The 20,226-nt window shown below is 42.5% G+C and overlaps 1 protein-coding gene across 2 annotated transcripts in view; it reads left to right on the top strand.

The window, feature by feature from the left end:
* rictora (RPTOR independent companion of MTOR, complex 2 a) overlaps positions 1-20,226 on the top strand; it is a 215,735-nt gene that overhangs the window by 46,543 nt on the left and 148,966 nt on the right. For both annotated transcript variants that reach the window (XM_063049615.1, XM_063049614.1), the window contains exon 3: positions 20,043-20,140. In XM_063049615.1, the coding sequence (XP_062905685.1) occupies positions 20,043-20,140 (98 nt within the window). The remainder of the gene's footprint in view (positions 1-20,042; positions 20,141-20,226) is intronic.

Raw genomic sequence — 20,226 nt, 5'->3', positions numbered from 1 at the left:
GTAGGAGATGTAGGAGTGCAGAAGTGCAGAGTGTTCATTGGAGTTACTGAAGTTTTTGTGGAATCTGATGACGATGTTGGTTACTAGTTGTTTCAATGCTGTCATAAAGCTACACCACTGAAATGACCATTTAAACCATTGAACATACTAACTATTATGCATCCATACATTCAATTGTACATGAGCCTCATTTTATTTTCTAACCGTCACGTCCTCCCCCTCCCCGTCCCCAAAGATTCCATCCTTGTGGACACCAAGCAATTTACAACCATCCAATCTGTATATCTTTTGGTTTGTGGGAGCAAGATAAGATGAGATTAGCTGCATTTGTCAGATGTACTTTGAAATATCCAGTGAAATTCATCGTTTCCATGGAAGCATGTGTCGCTACGCTTCTAGCATCAACATGCTCTAAGCCTTACTAAGTTGTACGTCTTTGGAAAGTGGGAGGAAACTGGAGCACCCAGAGGAAATCTACATGTACAACCACCTTACGGACAGCGGTGGCATTGGACCTGGGTAGCTGGCACTGTAATGGTGTTATGCTAACTACTACGCTATGGTGCCAACCAAACAACACCTGACAGAAACCCATGTCGTCACAGGGAATGCACACATGCACACTAGAGGTCACGGTTGAAGCTACGAGACTAGGCACGCCACTATGCACCTGAAATCAGCACATTTATATTCTGTACAGCTAATGAAAGGAGGCTGGGTGGTTCAAATCTCTTTAACAACCCATTTTTTTTTGCTTGACTCTACAGTCAAGTAGAGTGATTTTGAGGTAGGTTTGGTGTGGGAAGTGCTGGTATGTGTGATTACCTGCTTGTCATTGACCTGACAGTACAGAATACTCTGCATCTTCAACAAATTGGAACATAATTGAGAAGGTGAGGGATCGGAAGCTAGTTGATGCAGGAAATCGTCGTTGTCGTGGCTAAACCTTGAGGTCGAGGATGATGGTCTTCGTTCTGTTGATCTACTTATGGGCTCTCAAGTGGCGTATGAGTCCGATCTTGGCTTTGAAAGTTCTTCAGCATTCAGGACAGGTAGTTCCAGATGGCAGATCGGGCTTTGGTTGTTGCTGCCTCTCTTTCCATTTTCTTTTCTGCACATCTGTTGGCTTCAAAAGTTGCTGTTCCTTCTCGGATGATGGCTTGCCAGAGGTTCCTGTCCTTGGCATTGGTTTCTCAATTGTTGATGTCAATGTTATGTTTCTTCATGTTGGGTTTTAAGACGTCTTTGAATCTCTTCTGTTGTCCGCCTCTTTTACGTTTGCCTCCTTTAAGCTGGGAGTAGAAGATTTGTTTCTGCAGACGTTCGTCTTTCATCCGAACAACATGACTGCTCCATCTTAGTTGGTTCTTGATGACGTAGGCTTCAATGCTTGTTGTTTTTGCTTCATTGAGCACACTGACGTTGGTTCTTCTATCTTCCCAGCTGATATTTAAGATGTTTCGAAGACAGCGTTGATGGAACTTTTCAAGTGCCTTCAGATGTGGTCGGTATGTTGTCCAGGTTTCTGATGCATACAGGAGCGTTGGGATTACCACTGCTTTGTACACTAACATTTTGGTGTCTGTTCGGATGTCACAATCATGAAAGACGCTTGTTCGGAGACGTCCAAAAGCTGTTCCAGCGCATTTAAGACGATGTTGGATCTCGTCATTAAGGTCGATGTTGGAGGAGAGGTGACTTCCAAGATGCGGAAAGTAGTCCACATTTTCCAGGGTTGTTTCGCCAAGTTGAATTGATGGTTCTATCCGATTTGTCTCAATTGGTGACGGTTGATAGATGATCTGAGTCTTCTTGGAATGGATGATAAGTCCACGTTTCGTGTATGCACAGTTGAAGGCAGTCAGAATCTGTTGTAGGTGGTTTTCTGAAAGAGCTGAAACACTGTTGTCATCTGCGTATTGGAACTCGATAAGGGAACTCGTGGATGTCTTCGTTTTGGATTTGAGACGGGCAAGATTGAGAAGTCTGCCATCTGTTCTGTAGACAATTTTGATTCCTGGGGGTAGGTCGTCCTTGATAATGTGGATGATTGTCGCAATGAAGATGGTGAACAAAGTTGGGGCAATCACACATCCCTGTTTTACTCCTGATCCAACTTGAAAATACTCACAGTTACTGTTGCTGACCATGGCTGTGGCAAGCATGCCATCATGGAGGAGTCTCAGGATTCAAATGTACTTTTCAGGGCACCCATAGGTGGATAGGACATCCTATAGGAGTTCCCTTGATACCAAGTCAAAGGCTTTGGTGAGGTCGATGAATGCCATGTACAAAGGTTGAAGTTGTTCACGACATTTTTCTTGTAGTTGTCGCATTGTGAAGGTCATGTTGGTTGCTCCACATGATGGTCTAAAACTGGCTTATGTCTCCGGAAGGATCTTCTCAGCTAAAGGCTTGAGCCGGTTGTTCATGATGCGAGTGAGGATCTTTCCTGCTGTTGCTAATGGGGAAATTCCACGATAGTTTCCACATTCGGATCAATTGCCTTTCCTTTTGTAGATGGTAACGATTGCTGAGTCTCTAAAGTCTGCTGGTACATCTTCATTTATCCAGATCTTGATGAGCAGTTGATGCAGTTAATAATGAAGCGGGTTACCTCCAATTTTGTAGACCTCGGCTGGTATTCCATCAAGTTCAGCGGCCTTGTTGTTTTTCAAATTTTGATGGCTTCCTTGACTTCTTCAAGTGTTGGTATTTTGCTTAGGGAGTTGTCAACGGGCTGTTTTGGAATGTTGTTAATCACATTCCTGTCAAATGAGACGGTTTGATTTAGAAGATCTTCAAAATGCTCCCTCCATCTAGAATTGATGTCAGCACTGCTCTTCAGGATGGTTGAACCATCTTTGCTTTTGAGAGGGGCTTGACCGTGCGTGGATGGACCAAAAATAGCTTTAGTTGCGTTGAAAAAGCCTCGAGTGTCGTTGGTGTCGGCTAGTTGTTGGATTTCCTGAGCTTTCTTCCTCCATCATTGGTTTTTCAGGCTTCAGGTGCTCTTCTGGACTGCAGCCTTGCATTCCTGATAGCGTTTCCTTTTGGTAGCCGATTGTTGGTCATTTTGTAAGGTGATGAAAGCTTTTCTCTTTTTGTTGATGAGTTCTTGGAGTAGTTTCTCGTTATCATTGAACCAATCCTGATGTTTTTTCGTCTTGAACCCAATTATTTCTTTGCAGGATGTGATGATAGCGTTCTTCAATTGATTCCAGTGTTCTTCTACAGATGGTGGGATTTGTTGAGGCAGTCGTTCTTGAAGATTTTGTTGGAACTTTTATACATGGCTGATGTCTTGAAGGATGTCAACATTAAATTTCTTAATAGTGTTCTGATTTTGGTGTTTCCTTTTGGGCTGAATCTTCCTTCTCATGGTGGACGAGATGAGTCGATGGTCTGTCCAGCACCCGTTGATGCTGGAAATGGAGGGTTATCATACAGGATGTTTGGAAGATGCAGAGGCAAGGCACTCGCTCACTTCAAATCGGGCTTTTGAATCTCCGTGATGCAGATGTCATTTTCAGCAAAATTCTCTTGTTAATGAACAATATGAAATTATAAAAAAAACACACGGATGGCTAACTAGTGAATGAATGACTTGATAGGTATATTGACGATGGTTCTGCTTCCAGTTGTCATGAGTAAGTCACTTAGGCTGAGCAACATGTATACATAGGAGCCAAGATTAAAAATAATTCTGGAGCCAAGCCACATGGGATTTCATAGGTTACTCTGAGTCATAACCCATGGCAACTATGTGTAATTTTAGGCAGGGACTCAAAATATTGCATGGATGATGTGAACTACCATTGTGTAAAAGAATGATTTGCCTTTCATCATTTTGACATATGGATATATTGCTATTGGAAATAATGCCGTAAGTACCCACGGGGATTGAAAGGAGTCTTTTCCAGTAAAGAAAGAGAGTGTGTTTTGTTTTTAATGACGTCGTCTATATAAAGAGTGCACTGTATCATTTTGAGATAGAGGGACAAAGCAATGTGTTCGTGCTTCTCTGCATTCTAAAATTAGACAATTGTTTTAAATTTGTGGGATCTGGGACTGGGTGGGCAGAAATTATCCTCGCAAGTGCCTTGGTGATGATGTGCAATGCCGAACAAGTGTCGGATTGGCACTCGAGGACCTGCAGTATGAATGGTTTACTTGTTCAACAAGTTGTGAATATTACATTGGCTGGTAATCTTAAAGTGGAGAAGAAAGTGTGAAAGAAAGGAGCAAGACTGTTGAGGATGATTCATTTTAGTATAAACAATACTATTCCATTTTAATTTAATCCGGAGGGAATATTGTTGATAGTGTACAGCCAGACAAAAACGTGAACCTTTTACATGTATTGTGTCACCCGCATACATCAGCATTTTCGATTGTTATTTCAGATTTCCACCAGCTGCAGTATTTTGTTTTTGTGTTTTGGAAAGTATGGTCATGTAATGGTAGCACACACAAAATGCTGGAGGAACTCAGCAGGTCAGGCAGCATCTATGGAAATGAATAAACTGTCGATGTCTCAGGAATAAAAACGAAGGGGGGAGATGCCAGAATAAAAATGTTGGGAGGGAGGGGAAGAAGGATAGGTCGAAGCTGATGGGTGAAGACAGGTGGGTGGGAATGGTAAAGGGTCGGAGAAGAAGGAATCTGATAGAGGGGAGTGGACCAAGGGAGAAAGGGAAGAAGGAGGGGCACCAGGGGAGGTGATGGGCAGGTGAGAAGAAGGGGTAAGGGGCCAGAATGAGGAATAGGAGAAGAGGGAAAATACCAGAAGGAGAAAAAGATGTTCATGCCGTTAGGTTGCATGCTACCTAGATCAGGGGTCCCCAACCTTTTTTGCACCACGGACCGGTTTAATATTGACAGTATTTTTGCGGACCGGCTGACTGGGGGGCGGGGGGGGGAGCTGTTCAAGTAGGGTTAAACAGGGTTAAACTTACCTCAACCTGTCTTTTACAGTTAGGGTTGCCAATTTTCTCACTCCCAAATAAGGGACAAAAATAGCAGTCAAATACGGGGCAGTGTTTACCCTGAGAAAGACTACCATGACTAGGAAGAATTGTGCGGGCACCTGTATGCGCATACGTGATGTGCGCATGCGCCGATTTTCTCCACAAATCAGTTTTAACTTGATCTTCCCAACTACACTACATACATTATTTCTACTTTATATAGGCTGTGTATTTATCATATCATTCCTGCTTTTACTATATGTTAGTGTTATTTTAGGTTTTATGTGTTATTTGGTATGATTTGGTAGGTTAATTTTTGAGTCTGGGAACGCTCAAAAATTTTTCCCATATAAATTAATGGTAATTGCTTCTTCGCTTTACGCCATTTCGGCATGAAAGGTTTCATACCTTAGCGGGGGGAAATATGGGACAAGGGCGGTCCCGTATGGGACAAACCAGGTTAGCCCAATATACGGGATGTCGCAGCAAATACGGGACAGTTGGCAACCCTATGTTTAAGTTCAACAGTGTGAGACAGGGAATGAGGAAAGGTGCAGCTGACTCGTATTGTTTCCTTGCGGCCCGGTGGTTGGGGACCACTGACCTAGATGGAATATAAGGTATTGCTCCGCCACCCTGAGAGTGGTCTCATTGTAGCACAAGAAGCAGCCATGGACCGACATGTTGAACGGGAAAGGGGATAGAAATTAAAAAGATTGACCAGTGGGAACTATGGGGAAAATCACTGGATAAGTGATGGTCAAACAGGACTAATAATCCAGAAAATCAGTGTCAGTTTGCAAATATGATTTCTAGGTTTATTTGAAATCTAAGAAGTAAGTTGGGTTCAATAAAAATCATCATTGCAAAGATGAGCTGCAATACTGGCAAATATTAATCCTTTGGAGTACAGAGAGCCATTTGTCTCCTCAAGATTCTGCAGCTCATCCTCTTTACTTGCTCATTAACGTCCCCTTAATCCTGCCAACTATGACCTCAGTAGGGTGATTTATAGTAGGTAATTAACCTAATAGCCGGCTTGTTTTTTTAAACTCAGGGCACTGAAGTTTGGAGTTCAATTCCACTGTCCTCTAAGTAAGTTCGTATGTTCTTATACATAGGTTTCCTCTGGGTGCTCCAGTTTCCACCTGCAGTCCAAAGACGTACTGGTTAGTTGGTTGGTCATTGTAAATTGTCCTGTGAATTAGGCTAGTGTTAAATTGGTTACTTGGTGCAGTGGCTTGGAGGGCCTTTTCCATGCTGTATCTGTAAAAATAATTTAAGAAATGGCCACTGAGTGTATGTCCATTGTCATGTGCTGCTGTAGTCCATCAGCTTCAAGGTTCGTGTGTTGTGCATTCAGAGATTCTCTTCTGCACACCACTCTTGTAATGCATGGATATTTGAGTTACTATCGCTTTCCTGTCCGCTTGAACCAGTCAGGCCACTCTCCTGACCTCTCTCATTAACAAGGTGTTTTCATCTCCAGAATTGCCACTCACAGGATGTTTTTGTTTCTTGTACGGTTCCCTGTAACGTTTAGAGATTGTTGTGTGTGAAGATCCCAGGAGATCAGCAGTTTCTGCAATACTCAAACCACCCTGTCTGGCACCAGCAATTATTCCACAGTCAAAATCGCTTAAATCACATTTCTTCCCCATTCTGATGTTTGGTCTGAACAACAACTGAACCTTCTGACCATGCCTTCATGCTTTATGCATTTAGATGCTGCCACATGATTGGCTGATTAGATATTTGCAAAAAGTGATCGTGTACTTAATAAAGTGACTGCTGAGTATATTTGGACCATTGTACAATTGGGGTATTGTGGAACAGTAGTTAAGAATGATAACTTAGAAAATTTCTGAAAGTCTGCCTCATTATATCAAAGAGCTATAGAAAGCATCATGAACAAACATTCCTGTTCTCAAGATTCTTGGCGCAGAATGTAGTTGTGTGCCAATATAACATACCAATTCATGCCATACCTGGTTTTCTGTACAGCATTGGCAGCTGTAGAAATTGACAACTCTCAGAATTTGGGAGGAAATGATGGTCAGTATATGTCAACACAGTCATTTTGAGGTCAAACATAACAGCAAAGTTGTGAAATCTCATGGTTGCTGTGCAGATGGAAGCCAAGGAAGTGTTTGTGATGGGAAGTGATGATAAGTGATAAATAATGGCAGTGACCAGTTGGAGAGATCAGAAGCTTGAGAAGATGTAACTTACTCAGTTTTGCTGATCGACTATTAAAGGCAGTGACTCTGCAGTTTTGGAGCTTTGAGCAGTGGCCAATCAGTGCTCGGCCTTGATGAGCAGGAACAAGTTAAAGTAAGGTGGAGCAAATGGAGCAGCCATTGTTGGAGCGGACAGAGTTAGAGTGGAAATTTCGAGGCTTCAGTCAGAGAAGGGAAAAAAAACTGTAGGTCGAGTTTGTTTTCATTCTTTACATTTGCTGAGTTAGAAGAGTAGAGATGCCAGGTAGGATAGTGGAGTGCTCTTCTTGCAGTATCTGTGAAGAAAGGGAGATCTCCAGTGTCCCTGACGACTACACCTGTGAGAAGTGCATCGAGCTGCAGTTTCTGACAGTCCACATTAAGGAGCTGGAACTGGATAAACTTCGGATCATTCGGGAGGCTGAGGCTGTCATAGACAGGACAGTGGATGTGGTATACTTGGATTTTCAAAAGGCTTTTGACAAGGTCCCACACAGGAGATTAGTGTGCAAACTTAAAGCACACGGTATTGGGGGTAAGGTATTGATGTAGATAGAGAATTGGTTGGCAGACAGGAAGCAAAGAGTGGGAATAAACGGGACCTTTTCAGAATGGCAGGCAGTGACTAGTGGGGTACCGCAAGGCTCAGTGCTGGGACCCCAGTTGTTTACAATATATATTAATGACTTGGATGAGGGAATTAAATGCAGTATCTCCAAGTTTGTGGATGACACGAAGCTGGGCGGCAGTGTTAGCTGTGAGGAGGATGCAGGGTGACTTGGATAGGTTAGGTGAGTGGGCAAATTCATGGCAGATGCAATTTAATGTGGATAAATGTGAAGTTATCCACTTTGGTGGCAAAAACAGGAAAACAGATTATTATCTGAATGGTGGCCGATTAGGAAAAGGGGAGGTGCAACGAGACCTGGGTATCATTGAAAGTGGGCATGCAGGTACAGCAGGCGGTGAAAAAGGCGAATGGTATGCTGGCAGTTATAGCGAGAGGATTCGAGTACAGGAGCAGGGAGGTACTACTGCAGTTGTACAAGGCCTTGGTGAGACCACACCTGGAGTATTGTGTGCAGTTTTGGTCCCCTAATCTGAGGAAAAACATCCTTGCCATAGAGGGAGTACAAAGAAGGTTCACCAGATTGATTCCTGGGATGGCAGGACTTTCATATGATGAAAGACTGGATGAACTAGGCTTATACTCGTTGGAATTTAGAAGATTGAGGTGGGATCTGATTGAAACGTATAAAATCCTAAAGGGATTGGACAGGCTAGATGCAGGAAGATTGTTCCCGATGTTGGGGAAGTCCAGAACGAAGGGTCACAGTTTGGGGATAAAGGGGAAGCCTTTTAGGACCGAGATTAGGAAAAACTTCTTCACACAGAGAGTGGTGAATTTGTGGAATTCTCTGCCACAGGAAACAGTTGAGGCCAGTTCATTGGCTATATTTAAGAGGGAGTTAGATATGGCCCTTGTGGCTAAAGGGATCAGGGGGTATGGAGGGAAGGCTGGTACAGGGTTCTGAGTTGGATTATCAGCAATGATCATACTGAATGGTGGTGCAGGCTCGAAGGGCCGAATGGCCTACTCCTGCACCTATTTTCTATGTTTCTATATAGAGAGGTAGTTGCAGGACACTGGAAACTGGGTGACAGTCAGGAAGGGGAAAGGGATTAACCAGCCAGTGCAGCTATCCTGTGCCATCCCTCTCAACAACTTCGGATACTGTTGGGGGAGGGGGCGGGGTTGACCCAGCTGAGGAAAATCACAGTGCACCGAGTCTGACTCTGTGATTCAGAAAGGGGGGCGGGTGGAGAGTATAGCTGTTTTGATAGGCGAACAGAAAGGAGGTTCTATGGGTGAGAACGAGCTTCCTGGATAGAAACCATAGAAACTATAGAAAAAGTACAGCACAGAAACAGGCCTTTTGGCCCTTCTTGGCTGTGCCGGACCATTTTCGGCCTAGTCCCACTCACCTGCGCATGGACCATATCCCTCCATACACCTCCCATCCATGTATCTGTCCAATTTATTCTTAAATGTTAAAAAAGAACCTGCATTTACCACCTCATCTGGCAGCTCATTCCACACTCCCACCACTCTCTGTGTGAAGAAGCCCCCCCTAATGTTCCTTTTAAACTTTTCCCCCTTCACCATTAACCCATGTCCTCTTTTTTTTTTCTCCCCTTGCCTCAGTGGAAAAAGCCTGCTTGCATTCACTCTGTCTATACCCATCATAATTTTATATACCTCTATCAAATCTCCCCTCATTCTTCTACGCTCCAGGGAATAAAGTCCTAACCTATTCAACCTTTCCCTGTAATTGAGTTTTTCAAGTCCCGGCAACATCCTTGTAAACCTTCTCTGCACTCTTTCAACCTTATTAATATCCTTCCTGTAATCTGGTGACCAAAACTGAACACAATACTCCAGATTCAGCCTCACCAATGCCTTATACAACCTCATCATAACATTCCAGCTCCTATACTCAATACTTTGATTAATAAAGGCCAATGTACCAAAAGCTCTCTTTACGACCCTATCTACCTGTGACGCCACTTTTAGGGAATTTTGTATCTGTATTCCCAGATCTCTGTGTTCCACTGCACTCCTCAGTGCCTTACCATTTACCCTGTATGTTCTACCTTGGTTTGTCCTTCCAAAGTGCAATACCTCACACTTGTCTGTATTAAACTCCATCTGCCATTTTTCAGCCCATTTTTCCAGCTGGTCCAAATCCCTCTGCAAGTTTTGAAAACCTTCCTCACTGTCCGCTACACCTCCAATCTTTGTATCATCAGCAAATTTGCTGATCCAATTTACCACATTATTATCCAGATCATTGATATAGATGACAAATAACAATGGACCCAGCACTGATCCCTGTGGCACACTGCTAATTACAGGCCTCCACTCTGAGAAGCAATTCTCTACTACCACTCTTTGGCTTCTTCCATTGAGCCAATATCTAATCCAATTTACCACCTCTCCATGTATACCTAGCGACTGAATTTTCCTAACTAACCTCCCATACGGGACCTTGTCAAAGGTCTTACTGAAGTCCATGTAGACAACATCCACTGCCTTCCCTTCATCCACTTTTCTGGTAACCTCCTCGAAAAACTCTAATAGATTGGTCAAACATGACCTACCACGCACAAAGCCATGTTGACTCTCCCTAATAAGTCCCTGTCTATCTAAATGCTTGTAGATCCTGTCTCTTAGTACTCCCTCCAATAACTTACCCACTACCAATGTCAAATTTACCGGCCTATAATTTCCCAGATTACTTTTCGATACTTTTTTAAACAATGGAACAACATGAGCCACTCTCCAATCCTCCGGCACCTCACCCGTAGACACCGACATTTTAAATATTTCTGCCAGGGCCCCTGCAATTTCAACACTAATCTCCTTCAAGGTCCGAGGGAATACCCTGTCAGGTCCTGGGGATTTATCCACTTTAATTTGCCTCAAGATAGCAAGCACCTCCTCCTTTTCAATCTGTACAGTTTCCATGATCTCACTACTTGTTTCCCTTAATTCCATAGACTTCATGCCAGTTTCCTTAGTAAATACAGATGCAAAAAACCCATTTAAGATCTCCCCCATTTCTTTTGGTTCTGCACATAGCTGACCACTCTGATCTTCAAGAGGACCAATTTTATCCCTTACAATCCTTTTACTCTTAATATACCTGTAAAAACTCTTTGGATTATCCTTCACTTTGACTGCCAAGGCAACTTCATGTCTCCTTTTAGCCCTCCTGATTACCTCCTTAAGTATTTTCTTGCACTTTTTATACTCCTCAAGCACCTTATTTACTCCCTGTTTCCTATACATGTCATACAACTCTCGCTTCTTCTTTATCAGAGTTGCAATATCCCTTGAGAACCAAGGTTCCTTATTCCTATTCACTTTGCCTTTAATCCTGACAGGAACATACAAGCTCTGCACTCTCAAAATTTCTTCTTTGAAGGCTTCCCACTTACTGATCACATCCTTGCCAGAGAACAACCTGTCCCAATCCACGCTTTTCAGATCCGTTCTCATTTCTTCAAATTTGGCCTTCTTCCAGTTCAGAACCTCAACCCTAGGACCAGATCTATCTTTATCCATGATCAAGTTGAAACTAATGGTGTTATGATGGCCGGAATCAAAGTGCTCCCTACACACACTTCCGTCACTTGTCCTAACTCGTTTCCTAATATGAGATCTAATATCGCATCCCCTCTAGTTGGTACCTTTATATATTGATTTAGAAAACTTTCCTGAACACATTTTACAAACTCTAACCCATCTAGACCCCTAACAATATGGGAGTCCCAATCAATATGTGGAAAATTAAAATCCCCTACCACCACAACTTTATGTTTCCTGCAGTTGCCTGCTATCTCTCTGCAGATTTGCTCCTCCAATTCTCGCTGACTATTGGGTGGTCTATAATACAACCCCACTAATGTGGTCATACCTTTCCTGTTTCTCAGCTTCACCCATAAGGACTCAGTAGACAAGCCCTCTAATCTGTCCTGCCTGAGCACTGCTGTAACATTTTCCCTGACAAGCAATGCTACCAACCCCGCCCCCCCCCCCCCCCCAGCTTTCATTCCTCTGCTTCTATCACATCTGAAACATCGGAACCCTGGAATATTAAGCTGCCAGTCCTGCCCCTCCTATAGCCAAGTTTCACTAATTGCTATAACATTTCAATTAGTGAAATGGTATGTTGCCTCCTGGATGCTAAGTTTGGGGACATCTCGGATTGAATCCTTAGCATTCTTAAGTGGAAGGGTGAACAGCCAGAGATTGTAGTCCATGTAGAACTAGGAAGATTATACAGTTTAATACATGGCTAAGGAATTGTGCAGGATTTCTGGATCATTGGGCCTTCTTCCATGGAAGGTTTGATCTGTACATGGATGTAGAGGAACAAATGGAGAGATTGCAGACTGTTGTAAGAAACATAAGGTTATTACAGTCTGTGATTTTTAACTTTCCATATTGACTGGGACTCCCATATTGCAGAAGGACTAGATGGTGCAGAGTTTGCCACAAGTGTTCAGTAATGCTTCTTTCCTTAATCAGTATGTGGAAGACCCAACAAAAGTGTGTGCAAGGGAATGAGACAGAGCAAGTTACAAAAGTTTGTGTTGGAGTATGGTGTGCAGTTTTGGTCACTTATCTACAAGAAAGACATAAATAATGTTGAATGAGTACAGAGAAAATTTAAAAGATGTGCCATGTCTTTTAAAGAAAGATTAAATAAGTTAGGATGTTATTGCATCAAGCGTAGAAGATTGAGTGGAGGCTCGATAGAGGTATACAAAATTATGAGGGGTATATATAGGGCAGGGGTCGCCAACCTTTTACATTCCATGTGTCAATTTTTTTATGCACGAGTTCAGATGCGCTATACAACTCTTGTACTCCCATTTAATTCTTGTAAAAGTATGTTAATATAGACATATTTAGCATTTTTACACAATATATTGATTTAGTATAAAACAAGGTAAATATTATTTGCCTTAATGAGACTTCTAACAAATATATTTTGTCGTCTTTTGATTTCTTCCTTTTTCTTAATCGCATATTCTTTCCGTAACTCAGACCCAAGCACAAGCTTCAGTTTTCCTTCTATTTCAGTTTGATGTTGTGTTTTATAGTGTGTATTAAGATCATGTCTTCTATTATGTGAGAAAGTGTTTTCACAAACAATGCACAATGGTTTTCCTGACGGATCCGCTATAAATAAGAACTCATTTTCCCACTGTTCATTGAATTTATGCTTACTATCACTTTCTGCTTTTCTTTTGCTCATTTTCTTTTGCACTGTGATGGGTAACTGAATGTAAAAACAATTTTCGAAAGAGTACAAAACTGCAAATGTTCACAAAGGACAAACAAAGCACAACTCCGTATTGCACCAGTGTCAATTGTAAACTGACGGGCAAAAACCTGCAACGCACCGACATTCCTGTTATAGACTTTTTTTTCTACAGATCGGTTTTTGGTTAATATGTTTTGCATGAGCAGGCTTACTTTTTTATCATTATCACTGGGGTGCAATGCCTCACTTTTGCCGCACGCACCATAGGTTGGCCATCCCTGAGATAGGTGAAATGCAAGCAGGATTTTTTTTTCACTGAGGTTTGGTGGGATTACAACCAGAAGTTAGAGGTTAAAAGTGAAAGATAAAAAAAGATTTTAGGGAAACTTCCTCACTCAGATGGTCGTGAGAGTGTGGAATGAGCTGCCAGCACAAGTAGTTTATGTGAGCTAGATTTCACATTTAAGCAAAGTTTGGATAGGTACATAGATGGTCCTAGTGCAGGTTGATGGGAATTGGCAGTTTAAATGGTTTTGGCATGAACTAGATCGGCCAAAGGGCCTGCTCCTGTGCTGTACTTTTCTATGACTCTGATTTCCCAATACAGCAGATTCCGGTTATTGGTTAATCGGGGCAGCTGCTCATTTGGGACAATTCTAAAGAACAAAAGCTAATCAAGAAAATATCTGAGGTTTCCTTCATTTATTTGGGACACTATGCTGCATAATTGGGACAAACAGGTTCTAACTAGCGTCAGTCACACACACTTATGTGGTCATTAGACGCTACACTGTGCTTAGAGTGAACAATTTTTAAATAGTGTCAGTTGTATGAGTTTGTGTTCAAAAAGCAGTGATTTTTGTCACTAATAGTTGGCGAGAATTAAGCAGTAAGACAATTCAGAACTGTTCTGCTCACAGTAGTTTCAAGCATTCAGATTTGGAAATACCGGGAGTGAATATGACAAGATTTCACTAATTCAAGTTAGGAACTACGAAGAATTTGAAGGTATTAACATTCTTCCTGAAATGAAAATGAAGATTTAAAAGCTGTAATCCTTGATGGTATTGTATGAAGGCAGTCCATGAAATTCCTTGAAATTTTGGCTAATTGGGGCAGACGCTTAACTGGGCCAATAAGTACTGGTCCTGATGTGCCCTAATTAACCGGAATCAACTGTATTTATCTCTTTATTTGAGTGGGATGTTAACCACATGGCTCCAGGAATTCCATTCAAACTGATCTTGGTTACTGTCTAGACTAACTTCATATATTCTCTCTGGGACCACATGGAATTTTCTTGGGTTCTCTTCTAGAACATAGAACCCAGAGCAGTACAGCACAGAAACAGGCCCTTTAATAGGTTTGATATAATGTTGTATCAGACCTATTACATTAGTAATCAAATATCCTTCCAATTTCCTCACATTCATGTGCCTGTCTAAACATCTCTTAAAAGTTCCTAACCATCTCTAAACCAGGCCAGTCTGAAAAAATCACTAAGCAGTATTATCAACAGATCACTTGCAATACCAGAGGAAACAACATACTGGACCACCATCACGAATGTCTACCGTGCTATTCCACGCCCCCACTTTGGGAAGTCTGATCACCTAGCTGTACTTCTACTCCCTGAGTATAGGCAGAGACTGAAGATTGCAGCACCAGCAGAGAGGGTTTGGACTAGGGAAGCACAGGAGCACCTACAGGACTGCTTTGAATCGGTGGACTGGACTGTATTCAGGGATTCATCTTCGAACCTGGATGAGTATGCAGCAGTTGTTACCGAGTTCATTAAACCCTATGTGGATAAGTGTGTTCTTGCAAAGACTTACTGTACATTCCCAAACCAAAAGCCGTGGATGAACCAGATGGTACGTCGTATGTTGAAGGCTAGATCTGTGGCATTCAAGTCTGGCGACCCAAGCTTGTACCAGAAAACCAGGTATGATTTGCAGAGAGCTATTTCAAGGGTGAAGAGACAATTTCGAATGAGGTTGGAGGCAATATCAGAGGCACGGCAACTCTGATAGGGTCTACAAGACATTACTTCCTACAAAACAAAACCCAATAGCATGAATGTCAGCGATGCTTCACTACCAGATGAACGCAACGCCTTGTATGCACGCTTTGAAAGGGAGAACACAACTACAGCTGTGATGATTCCTGCTGCACCTGATGACCCTGTTAACTCCGTCTCAGAGGGCGATGTTAGGCTGTCTTTAAAGAGAGTGAACCCTCGCAAGGCAGAAGGTCCCGATGGAGTTCCTGGTGAGGCGCTGAAAACCTATGCCTACCAACTAGCAGGAGTATTCAAGGACATTTTCAACCTCTCGCTGCTACGGGTGGAAGTTCTCACTTCAGAAAGGCAACACTTATACCAGTGCCTAAGAACAGTAACGTGGGCTGCCTTATTGACTATCACCTGGTAGCACTCACATTGACAGTGATGAAATGCTTTGAGAGGTTGGTCATAACTAGATTGAACTTCTGCCTCAGCAAGGACCTGGACCCATTGCAACTTGCCTGTCATCACAATAGGTCAACAGCAGATGCAATCTCAATGGCTCTCCACATGGCTTTAGATCACCTGGACAGTACAAACTCCTATGTCAGGATGTTGTTCATCGACTATAGCTCTGCATTTAATACCATCATTCCCACAATCCTGATTGAGAAGTTGCAAACCTGGGCCTCTGTACTTCATTCTGCAATTGGATCCTCGACTCCTAACTGGAAGACCACAGTCTGTGCAGATTGGTGATAACATCCTCCTTGCTGATGATCAACACTGGTGCACCTCAGGGGTGTGTGCTTAGCCCACTGCTCTCCTCTCTAGATACAGATGACTGTGTGGCTAGGCATAGCTCAAATACCATCTATAAATTTGCTGACGATACAATCATTGTTGGTAGAATCTCAGGTGGGGACGAGAGGGCGTACAGGAGTGAGATATGCCAACTAGTGGAATGTGCCGCAGCAACAACCTGGCACTCAACGTCAGTAAGACGAAAGAGCTGATTGTGGACTTCAGGAAGGGTAAGACGAAGGAACACATACCAATCCTCATAGAGGGATCAGAAGTGGAGAGGGTGAGCACCTTCAAGTTCCTGGGTGTCAAGATCTCTGAGGATCTAACCTGGTCCCAACATATCGCTATAGTTATACAGAAGGCAAGACAGTGGCTATACTTTATTAGGAGTTTGAAGAGATTTGGTATGTCAACAAATACACTCAAAAACTTCTATATCTGTACCATGGAGAACATTCTGACAGGCTGCATCACTGTTCGGTATGAAGGGGCTACTGAACAGGAACGAAAGAAGTTGTTGAAGGTTGTAAATCTAGTTAGCTCCATCTTGGGTGCTAGCCTACAAAGTACCCAGGACATCTTTAGGGAGTGGTGACTCAGAAAGGCAGCGTCCATTGTTAAGGACCTCCAGCACCCAGGGCATGCCCTTTTCTCACTGTTACCATCAGGTAGGAGATACAGAAGCCTGAAGGTACACACTCAGCGATTCAGGAACAGCTTCTTCCCCTCTACCATCTGATTCCTAAATGGGCATTGAAGCTTTGGATTTTGTCACGTACCCCATGGTGGGTTAAAGAACCAGCAGAAATGGAAAGCACTTTGGAGTCTGGTATTGCTATTAACTAACACTATTTATTAGTAACTACGCAATACAGTAATATAAAATCAGATATATCAAACAGGTTAGCAAAGATTATATGTATATAAGTGTGGAACTATAGAAACCAAGCTTCTTCAAGCCTAGGGGTAAGTGGATACAGTCTTACAGTGATGAGTAAAGTTCAGTTTGGTTCGTGGTATTGAGCATAGGTGGGGAGAGAGAGAGGTGTTTGGTTCTTCAGGTGAGCTGATGCCGTCGATCTTCCCGTCCCGTTGTCCTCCGAAACTTCTAAGTTAGCCAGACTTGACCAATTTAAGAGCACCGTCTTCAAGTGATAGTCTACCAACCCAGACGAGGGTTAGACACACTAGTGGACTCTACAAGGTCGCTCTTTCACGCACTAATAATCACAGATCGATATCTCGGAATCGATCCTCAGCCCCACACTCGTGGGCACCTGGACAGGAAAATGGTAACTTCACCACACCCTTGTGTATCTGCATGTCCTTCCTGTGAAACAAGCAATTACGCTGGTTTAAATACTGTTGTGCTGAATGGCAGCTGTCCATCAAGTAGCTCCTCCCTTCTCTCTCTGTTGGAACTTGGAAGCGGCCAGTGTCCTTGCAGAAGTGTAAACACGCTGCGGAGAAACCATAACAGCATCTCCAAGCAGTCTTTGCCTCTCTCTCTCTCTGTCTCTCTCTGTCTCTCTCTGTCTCTGTCTGTCTCTGTCTCTCTCTCTCTGTATGTGTATATATATAAAAAAACAAGGTGTCTGTGTTGGACACCTCTCTCTCTATCTCTCTCTCACTTTCTCTCATTTAAAAGCACAGTTCATAGGGATAATTCAGGATCCCGTCACAACACCACCTCACTTTTTTTAATATACAGTATATCTGTTTTTGCACGTTTTTTAAAAATCTATTCGATATACATAATTGATTTACTTTTTTATTTATTATTATTTTTATTTAATTTATTTTTTTCTCTCTGCTAGACTATGTATTGCATTGAACTGCTGCTGCTGCTAAGTTAATGAATTTCACGTCATATGCCGGTGATAATAAACCTGATTCTGATAATGTATCTGCCTCCACCACCATCTCAAGCAGCACATTCCAGGCACCCACGGCTCCGTGTTTAAAAAAAACTTGCCCCTCAAATCTCCTTTGAAAATATCCTTTTTAAACGTATTCCTTCTGGCTTTAGGCATTTCAGCCCTCGGGAAAAGATACTATTTGTCCATGCCCCTCAAAATCTTATAAACCTCTATGAGATCTTTTTTTCCATCCACATTCTAAATATGTTCTGTAATTTGCTACAGATTGATCTGGAAAGAGTTGGAGACCACAGGTTGTAAAGATCTTTCAGGGTGGAAAGTGGGAGAATGGGTGTGCTGTGAGCTGGCATACATTTGATAAGCCAAATTGTCAGCTTCTATATTGTGAAGGACCTTGTGAAATGCCAGATTTGCAGAGGAGGATGGTAGGGGTGAAGGCCAAAATAAAATCAGCTTCTGGGTACCAGCAAGTGAAAATGGTTATCAGAAGTTCAGTGGGACTGGGTAAAGGGAACAGCAGGTGGTTAACACATATAAAATGTTTAGAGAAGGCAGTATGAAGGTGGGAAAGGATGTTGCATGTTTAGTACGGCAGGTTAGTTTGGGTAAGAAAATGAGCAAAGTGGCAGAGGCAACATTGGACCTCAGTGAGAAATCCAGGAAATGTGCGTGTTAGAAATGAGGGTGGAAACAGGAGCCCAGATTGTGGGGAGGCACAAGGGATAATTCGAGAATAGTGAGGGTTTTGGTAGAGCTTGAGTGAGCATTATTTAGCTCAGCCAGAACTAGCTACAAATGGTTAAGTCAGTTGTTTGTCTTTGCTATTCTTCCATCATCTTGTTCTGGTCAGGAAAATTCAGAATACATTCTGAGAAATGGATTAAGGACTATCTTATTTGCCATATATATTTACATATATTAAGAAACTGTGCAGGTTGGTCAGGGTGCAGCATGCAACAAAAGCAGCATCATTCAACAATTATGAAGAAATCAAGATTATAAAAAATAAAGTTAGAAATACAGATATGGAATAAAGTGTCCATGAATACATAAAACACAAGAAATTCTGCAGATGCTGGAAATCCAAAGCAGTGTACATAAAATGCTGGAGGATCTCAGCAGGTCAGGCAACATCTATGGAAATTAATAAACAGTTGACGTTGTAGGCCAAGACCCTTCCTCAGTCCTGAAGAACTGAATCCCTCCAGCATTTTGTGTTTGTTGCCATAAATACATAAATAATAGCATGTATTTGCGGTCTAAACGGTATTATTAAAAGTGATTTACGGTGCAGTGATGGGGGTAATAGATAGAGGAGGGTGAGGGAGGGTAACTAAGTTGGTTGATTAAATTGGGAAAAGAAAGATGGTGTGAAGTTTTTGTTTTAGTTGCCCTATAGTTCTTCCTGAAGGAACATTGCATAAGGCAGTTTGCTAATTGGCTGATGTCCACAATGATCTTCCTGCCTGTGGCTTTGTCCTGGACACATACAAGTCCAGTTCTAAGTGATTTTAGTTACAAGGTTAAGTTCTTGTAGCAAAGGAAGGTGGCCTTTTCCATGAGAATGGTGAATTAGGATGCTCAAGGCCTGTGGATGTTTGTTTTCAGTTTTTCTCGAGGAACAGGAGGGATTAGTTTAATGAGCTTCTAAATTACTAGTTAATTAGTTTGGCACACCATCCTGGGTTGTAGGATCTGTTTCTACAAGATAATAAGAGGAATAGATAGAGTGGATAGCCAGCGCCTCTTCCCCAGGGCACCACTGCTCAATACAAGAGGACATGGCTTTAAGGTAAGGGGTGGGAAGTCCAAGGGAGATATCAGAGGAAGGTTTTTTACTCAGAGAGTGGTTGGTGCGTGGAATGCACTGCCTGAGTTAGTGGTGGAGGCAGATACACTAGTGAAGTTTAAGAGACTACCAGGCAGGTATATGGAGGAATTTAAGGTGGGGGCTTATATGGGAGGCAGGGTTTTAGGGTCAGCACAACATTGTGGGCCAAAGGGCCTGTACTGTGCTGTACTATTCTATGTTCTATGCTGTACTGTTAAATGTTCTACGAGAGACAGCTTGGGGGACAGTGGGAGTGTACGGACCTGGGAGAAGGGTATGCAGAGTTGGCAATTAAAGTTACTGAGGGAACAGGTCGTTTAGTCCAGCGGCTGAGGAAGTAAAACTAACAATGTTTCAGTGAGATCTTTTTGGTATCTCCATGGGGTTTGGTGAATGAAGAGTACTAAATGAAGAATAAAGTGAAACTAGGTGCAATGCTCAAAGGAGGAAGCCCTAAAGCTGTATATAACCTACCTGCTGTATTTTGTTTTAGAACCTGCAGACAACCTTCGCGAGATCCTCCAGAATGTGGCTAAACCCCAGGGAGTATCTAACATGCGAAAGCTCGGACATCTGAACAACTTTATCAAAGTAAGTATGAAGAACATTGTCGTAAATGGCATAGCCAAGTGCAAAACCTCTTTATTTGGCACTTCGCAGGAGTGCTGTTGAGCAAA

The sequence above is a fragment of the Mobula hypostoma genome, chromosome 5 (genome assembly GCF_963921235.1).
Source record: "Mobula hypostoma chromosome 5, sMobHyp1.1, whole genome shotgun sequence".
In the NCBI taxonomy this organism is placed as follows: domain Eukaryota; kingdom Metazoa; phylum Chordata; class Chondrichthyes; order Myliobatiformes; family Myliobatidae; genus Mobula; species Mobula hypostoma.
The sequence above is the reverse complement of the archived record's forward strand: the minus strand, read 5'-3'. Positions and strand labels throughout refer to the sequence as shown.